Genomic DNA, 8,813 nt, shown 5'->3' with positions numbered 1-8,813 from the left:
TATTCTTGAATTTCTTAATCCTTTATTTTCTTTTCCAGTGGATCTAAATATAATACAAACAACGGGGAAATAAGACACCCCTGCCTGGTTCCTCTGTTCAAAGAGGATCCCCCACTTTCATTTTCACCTCTGATCCCTCATACGGAGTCTGCTGAGTCTTAGACAGCAAAATACTAGACAGGTATTCTGTTTTAATTGGTTGGAAGCTACATTTTGCCTAGAAGCAATAATAATTTGAAAGAATTAAGTTTCTTGTGTTTGAGAAGGCAAGACTACCTACTTAGTCTCCACTAATGTATATTCTTTTTGCTCTATTACATGAAGTTAATTTTGTATCTTTACACTGTCTTATCACATATTCTCTCCAATTTAAAAAAATGCATATATTTAAATTCAATATCCTACAACCTCACAGCCGTAACAAGTTGGTAATATTTACTGCTCCATGTATTAATGAATTTATTCCTGTTAATGTGTTTCTTTCCTATCACCGTGAGGTGTTAGAAGTACTGCTCATATTTAGCAAGACATGTACATGCAGGTCAGTAATTAATGGAGGGCCAAGTGAATTCAACACCTTTAAATACCATGCCAGGAAATCTGATTCTGAGCAATGTCACCGGTTACTGTGCATTTCCAGCAGTATACCACATTTTCCAAATGAACAAATGCTGATGTTAAGTAGCCTGACCTAACTCCTGCTCTTATCTAAAATAAAAAGCTGAGCCACCCCTAAAGTCTGAGATAGCCATGCAGGAGTAAGGACAAGTACTATTTATTTAAACTGAAACAAAATACAGTTAAGGGCAGTGCACCATTCAGAATGTAACCTCCCAGTATCATGCCTATAACACACTTTCTTGTTCAGTGCACATCAATGCTTAAACTCTAATACAACTTAATACCAAATGCTTCTAAGGTACAACATTATAAGGCCACATTCAAGTCTGCCACTTACAAAACCCACCTGTTACAAATTCCTGCACACTACTCCAGCCAGTTTACAACTGTCAAGTCATTCTGTTTGTTTATGTATGTACTATGACACAATTATAATGTCATAGTCATCTTCTTTCAGCTTTTCCCGGTTAGGGGTCGCCACAGCGGATCACCTGTCCGCTCATGATTGGCAGTGGAGTTTTACGGTGTCAAGCTGCCAGCCCGACGCCCAACCTTCCACAGAAGGCACACATGCACATACCACACCTAATACCAATTTAGTGTGTCCAATCCACCTAACAGCATGTCTTTGGGATGTGGGAGGAAACTGGAGCACCCAGAGGAAACCCACGCAACCACAGGGAGGACATGCAGACTCTGCACAGAAGGCACCCCAGCAGAGGATCGAACTGGAGAACCTCTTGCTGTCAAGCGGCACCACTAACCGCTGCACCACCGTGGCCGTCCAATGGCCAATTTACTTATACTTGTATCTGCTCTCATGATAGCCCAGAATCCTCAGGAGACACCTTCTGAAGTCCTGTACTATTTGGACACCAAAGCATCAGATAAGCCCTATATAATCACAGCCTATGAATAAACATTTCTGTGCCCTTCCACGCGTGGCTTCACCTGATGGAATGATCAAAAGTCTAACTATGTTGTACATGTGGCTGGAAAGAACTGAGACAAAGGAACATCAAAGGTGAAGGAGATGTAAGGCTGGCATTGGGAAAAGGAAAAACTCGTGCCAGACACTGGATTTTACCTGCAGTACAACTCACTGAAGTTGATGGCCTCACTGACTAAGATGAGCATCGTCATATAAATATGTAATTCGTTCAGTATATATCAGCCGCGGTGGTGCAGCAGTTAGCGTTGTCGCCTCACAGCAAGATGCTCTCTGGTTCGATTCTCAGCTGGAGCTCCTTCTGTGTGGAGTCTGCATGTCCTTCCTGCATTTGAATACTGGTGTACCAAACAGACAAAAAAGGGACAACACTTTAGCATGAGTTCCTGTATTGTGACCATGGCTTTTTTCAGTGAAATGAAATTTTTTTTTTCTTTTTGTCCACCACATGACTTCAAATGTGTGTATTTGACTGGTGATTATCACACATATTTATGCAGAGTTCTGATTTGTACACTGTACTCAATAGTTCCTTGCAAAAGCTACAAACACATGACAAAAGTCACAAAAAATGCATTAGACGCTGAATTTGATTTTTTTATTTCATTTCGCTGTTTTCAAGTATTATAAAATCTCTGTGGCACACTTGACTTCAACAGCCCTTTACACTGGCTCTCATAACTTCAATATCCACTTCCTCCTCCAAGTCGTCAACATTTCTATTTGCCACTTGCTTAAACATCCAAATACAGGGGGTGTTCTCCCCACTGCAATTCCAGATCCCTATAAGGGACAGCTTTTTAAAGAAAATACTATGATTATATGTCTGTTCCTTGAAAAAAATGGCAAACATCTGGCTGAATCACAATGAGTAAAATCCACTTGCCTGACACGAGACACAGGAGGCATTCACTTCTTCATTTAACTAAATGTCAGGATCATACAAAAGGCTTTCAAGCAAGTGACTTTTAGCTGTCAACAGTCAACCAGTTTGAGAACAGAAACAGACACAACATTACACTGTGTGGAATTCCAAGCAAAAAGAAATAAAAATCTGAAAGAAAACACAAACAACCCATGACTACTATTTTTTTTCAAAGATCAAGCAACACCCATACATATAATCCAAAGAGATTAATACAACAGAAAAAGACATTTTTGCATGCACAATTCATAAGGAAAGCTCAAGACAGCTGTGTGAATCAATGCCACAGATTCCAACTAAAATAATACAGTGCAGCGGCTTGCAGGATATCTATCATCAGGGCTAATGACGACACACACACCTGCTATAGAATGATGAAAATCTACAGACTACTACACTGAAATCACAGGTGGCAGACAAAGTATCAGAAGAGAGTGCTGTCTGGCAGTGGTCCACATAAGCTGCTTCAAGTGCTGAGGTGTGTTAATTCGTATGTGGCAGAACTTATCCCGGCCCTGACAAACATCTAGACTAGTACTGCACTTTTTCTCCCTTTAAAAGCTCCATATGACTGACTAGCTTACAAGATCAATGCCTGAAGCCACACCCACTCACCTTAATACTAACAGATAAGATATGGGCTTGTTTTACAGTTATAAGTGTTTCTCAACAAAAAGAAAAATAAATGCAAAAAGAGTGTCTTTAAACAACAAACTCCCACACAGAGGCATGAGCTGCTGTGAAACAAAATGCATACTACAAAAGTTAATCTGTCTAAAAGATACAAATTTTCTCTAATGTAGAAATCACACCATCAAGAGCAGCAGATTGTTTTAAAAAAATGCAACCTGCACAGCAGTTAAGCATACATGCTTAACAGCAAATATCTGCAGTCACTGTCAAGGGGAACCAGCACGCATTTTCAAGGATACGGAATGGCAATGTACTGTGCCCCCATACAGTGGGAAACACTGGGACATGAACCCTCAATTGTGATCTGAAATGAACAGGATGATGTTTTCTTTTAAACATTGTAATTTTTTTGGCCCATGTTTATACCACCCAAGTGCTGAGACTCTCGCATCCATTATATGTCGCACATCCACAGTCCAGAGAACCATCATCTGATATGTGGCCCCACACCTAATAAAAGCAACACCCATCAGATGGTGCACACTACGTTTTGATTTCCCACAGATCACAACTGCTGGTGGCAAAAAAATTAAATTACAAATGCAACTGAATCAAGCATTAGTAATCATGAGACTAGGAAATGAGCTTAACGGTAAAGCAAACCCTATTTTACTCTGGCTTCTTCCTTACATACTTAAGGCATGAAGACAGTGGAGTTTGAAAACCTCCACTGGTCTGCAGTGAACATGCTGGACATTAAGCTGTTGTCAGTCCCTTCATAGAAAAAGCAGTTTGTGGCCCTCCACCCTTCGTGAATTCAACCCTGCTTAGGGTTCAAGTCCCAGGTTTTCAGTCAGCTTTACTACTACTTTTCAATGTAGCTATTGAAACACTGCTACAACAGTTAAAGAAACCTTACTGCATTTGTGTTATTTATAAAACAAAGCAAGATATTCATCATCATCAATACTTCAAACATAAAACAAAAATCATTGCATGCACGTACACTAACAAAGGTGTGGCTGGTGAAGTACAGTGGCATGTTCTCAGCAAAATAACTGTCAATTATACTTCTGTTAACAGTTTAAACAAGCTCTGAAGTTTCCAGGTAACTAATAAGTCACTAGACCTAAAAGGCCCAGAAAAATAAAACAATGCTCTTTTTTTATTCCGAATAATGAAAGGTGAGCCACCCAGAGAGTGCACACAAAAGTGCTTAAAGTTGCAACAATGACACTGACCCAAGTAGTACTGATGAAGTACAGGTAGTGATTTCTGCTGGAAAATTTCCAGTCTGCAATATGCTGGAAGTCATTTACCAATGTGCATTAATCACCACACACAACTAAAATATATTTAACCACTTCCTTCATGTGACTCTTGAAAATATCTTGGGTAAAATTCTATTATTCTATACAATCTACAAAAATTCATTAATTACAATGATCTTAACAGCTTTCCCCAAACATGTAACAGTTTGTTAATTCATGCCAATTTCATTACAGGCCTGTTAAATAAGCCACTTATGACAGCCCAGTTTCTGGATCATCTTCCCAACTTCTCTTAACCAAAAAAATAAAGATCACTTCATGGTTTGTTACTTCCCTGGAAATGTAACCTTTCATCTAAAACTTTATGTGCTAAACGGTGGCATTAACCCGCACAGAACAATTTTTCTTGAACTACAATAACCACTGTAATGGAACACATACATACAATGCAGTCTATCAACGGCTTCTGGCTGTTTACAGTACCTTTGTTATGCACAGTTTCTTTAGGTATGCCAACATGGTGTGGATTACCTTTTCAACTGGCAAAAAGCATAAAAAGCCATGAACTCTCAAGGGGGAAAACATGACTACACTCTACCATTCCTTAATCCTGTGGAACATAACACTGTTTTTAAAAACTGCTTCAGGATTGTTTGTGATCATGTAGGATTTTACAGAATCATCCAACCACGTCTACTTGCCATCTATCACTGTTTGCTCTGGTAATCGTACACAGCAACTGGGTAGGAGGCTGACAAAAATATACACATCTACCTGTTGAGCATGGAAGGACAGACACTAACAGTAACTGGTGCAGAATCTTGATGATCAGTGGGTAAATACAAATTAATTTTAAGTATTTAAGTACCAGAATGTGTAGTTTGAATTACTATGGCAGTAAGAATGCATTCTAACAAGTTACAAATGGCAGCATTTTACTATCAATCTTTGTATGCCCTTAATTTGTGAATACCTTTTACCAAGAAGGTTAAGAAAAAAAATCCCTCTTAACCATTGGCTGCTTTCTCTAACATGTTACAAGTACTCTCCTTTGACACAATCTCTCAACTCTTCACACTTGCAGTCCAACTCATTCCTTTTTCACTTAACACAGCACTTGATTATCCACACCTTGCCGGACTTGCCCGCTTCACCTTCCTATGTACAAGTCTACACAACCTCTTCCACTGTGGTTCTGCCCACACACCCAGTTCCCTTCTACTACTTCATCTCAACACTACGTCCATCTATAAAGAAGCTGAGTGTCATGTAACTAGATTCACTTTCATACTCTGAAAAAAATTTCAAAAATGGTATTTTTCAATCCCATGAACATATCAACTCCAGCATTCTGTCAATAACTCTGGTGCTAAAACACCATGTTTTTTTAAATGACAAGATGACAGTATGTTGCTCTACAATGTAATGCAATGCTATCATGTTGTAAAGTCATGAGGCATTACTTTAAAAATGAAATTGATCAAGGTAATTTCAGACACTAATTGGGATACAAATCTACAATTACGAACAACTTTACACTTTTGCTGTACACTACTGCATTTGAAAATTCTACATGGTGAAATCATTTCACTTCAGCATCTGCAAGGAATACAGATAAAGCCACATATGTCAAGTGCAACCATAAATGCAGAAAAGTGCTTTGTACAAAAGTCACCTGGAAACTTCAAGCCTCTGTTAAAAATTAAACAAGAACAGCAATAAAACTCAGGTTTTGCACTCTTAGTGCTCCACCCACTCCCACAGTGTCTTGTAATGAAAGTAAAATCTACAAAGCAGCTTTCAAAATAGAAGACAGTGCAATGGCCCATAGGTAGGAAGGTGCCTTTGTAGAATAAAGGACATAAATGTTACCACCCCCTCACAGAGAAACCAAAGCACCATCATTCAATGAAGAAAGAAAACTGGATTGTCCTTTAGGGGGAAGAGAAAAAAAAAAGAGAGGAGTAAAACGCATCTCAGTTCAGTTTCAAGTGGGAGGGGTCAGATCCTTTAACTTCTTAAAAGCTTCATAAAATACAGTACCACACCAAACTTCCAAACAACCTCTTTAAAAAAATAGTTAAAAACAGTAGGACTGCACAACAACCCTTATTGCACTAAAAACTTGTCCCAAACTGCATCTTTGTAAGAGAGGGTGGAAACTACATTTCAAATACAACATAAGCAAGTCAAATGTTTCGTTGCCACACAGCAGCAGCCTGCAGCAATAGCTAGGTTTGCTTCCTCATTATAGATACACAAACCTAGCAACTGTATCCATCATTTTTACTGATTCTTAATCTGACTTATAAAAGGACAATACTGACAACTATGGATAAACCTGCAAAAGAAGGGTAACTGGCTAATGTAGTCTGCAAGGAGTGGACAAGTCACACTGTGCAAAAATGCACTTACTTTCTCAGGAAAAGAATGTACAATCACTGCTATTTTAATAAAGGTATATACTGCACAGAAATGGTGCTACACAAGTCAAACCAGTTTAAGCTTCATGCAGAAATATAAGCTGCTGGTTTTCAATGTGACTCAGGAATGGAAAGCACATCAACATGATGACAGCATATACTGAAAGACACCAACCTATCTCTCTTCTAAAAACAAAAACATGCCACGCATAGATAAACTAGGAGGGTGTTCAGTTTCAAGTTTACATGTCTTCCAAGAAACAGTAACAACTGATGTATCTGCAAATGCTAACAACCACCCTCATTAAGGGGAATTTAATACGGACAGAAAGAATGAAGATTAATGATCAAGTACATTTTTAATGCACTTCCAGATTTGGTGGCAGAGATATAAGGCAATATTAAGTTGACTTACTAATGACTAAACTTCTGTTGGCCATAACAGAATGTTCACATGCATAGATGCATGCAAGCACTTCAATGTAAAACTTTGGTTTTCTGTGTAAGAAAATAACATAGTCTGGCAATAATACAGATATATGGGATACTACAACTTTTGAACATAAAAGCTGACCGCTGTACTGGGGATAAACCTCTCTCCCTTAACAATTACTCACATTCCTCTGACCAACTGCATTTTTTTTTGAAGTCCAATTGCTTAGTTTCCACAACAATACAACAGTGTACATGTTTTTAAATAGGAGTTTCCCTATTCTTCAGGTCAGGAGCTGAGAACTGACGTCTCATCCGTGGTGGGGTTATATAAGGCTGGTATTTATACTGTCTTTCCTGTTGATTAGGTGGCTGGAAATTGGCAAAGTCTCCATCAGCTCGGGAACGATTTTGGTGATGGTTATGGTAGTGGTTTGGTCTCTGTTGCTGATAAAATTGAGGGTTCTGGTACTGGTAACTGTTTTGGTAGTTCTTTTTACGGTACTGATAATATTCTTGAGTAGCATATTCCCTCTCTGGGGAGGTGTATGACTGCTGAAAATACTTGGGTCGGTTGCTACTTGCATTATCAAAGGAGTTCCTTCTATATCTGTGATGGTTGTCATGGTGCTGCCAATTCCCTTGGTTATTATGTCTATGCTGCAGAACAGGGCTGCTGTTGTGCCAACTTCTCCTAGGGTTATAGGCTGGCACAGGAGTCTCCTCCATCTCCTCTGTTGCCATGATTTCTTGGGAACTCTTGCGCTCAACTACAACAGAAGGCTGTATTTCCTCTTCAGAAGCCTCAGTACTACCCTCAGTGTTAATCATGAAAGCACTATTGGGTCCCCATGAGTAGCGATGTTGCGGATTACTTTTAAAAGGGAAGCGAAGCTTGCAATCAAGTGGGGGCACAAATCGACCAGTTCCAGTGTGCTTCCGTAAACACTTGGCTATTTGTTGCTGCTGCAGGTTTTTCAAGCGAGTCTGTTCCTGCTTGAGCCAGCGAAGACGCCCCCTCCTGAAAGCTGGGTCCTCTTCCATCAGCCGAGCAACCCGTTCTTGCTTACCGAGGTCATGATTTTCTTTGGCTTCATACAAGTCTGCATTATCCATATCCTCTCTCTCTAACACATCATTCTGTTCCATTTCTTCTCCAATTTCATTTTCCTGTTGTAATAAAATAAAGACATGTATCAACACTACTGATAATTATTGATTAAAAAGTTAGCTGCAACCCACAATAAAACTGCTGTGCAAAGAAGACTTTTTTGTTCCTACAGGTTTACATCACAACAAAATAATATATATATATATATATATATATATATATATATATATATATACACATATGTATACACACACACACAAACACACACACACACACACACACACACACACACACACACACACACACACACACACACACACTATATATATAAACAAACATTTCGCGTATCAATGCTATGAGCTAAGCCACCACTAAAATACGTTTACAAAGCATCTTTTTAAATAACATATACACAAATTATATTAATTAGTGAGACAGCATGGCAGTT

General features: G+C 38.9%; 1 protein-coding gene across 1 annotated transcript in view; it reads right to left on the bottom strand.

Moving 5' to 3' along the window:
• Positions 1 to 2,154: 2,154 nt before the first annotated feature.
• KIF1C (kinesin family member 1C) overlaps positions 2,155 to 8,813 on the bottom strand; it is a gene marked incomplete in the record, with an annotated part of 1,373,479 nt that continues 1,366,820 nt past the window's right edge. The window contains 1 exon segment of the mRNA XM_044077100.1: positions 2,155 to 8,424. Coding sequence (XP_043933035.1) covers positions 7,516 to 8,424 — 909 coding nt within the window.

Source organism: Protopterus annectens, chromosome 7.part0, assembly GCF_019279795.1.
Source record: "Protopterus annectens isolate FY-2018-M chromosome 7.part0, PAN1.0, whole genome shotgun sequence".
NCBI lineage: Eukaryota > Metazoa > Chordata > Ceratodontiformes > Protopteridae > Protopterus > Protopterus annectens.
This window is presented reverse-complemented; position numbering and strand designations above follow the sequence as displayed.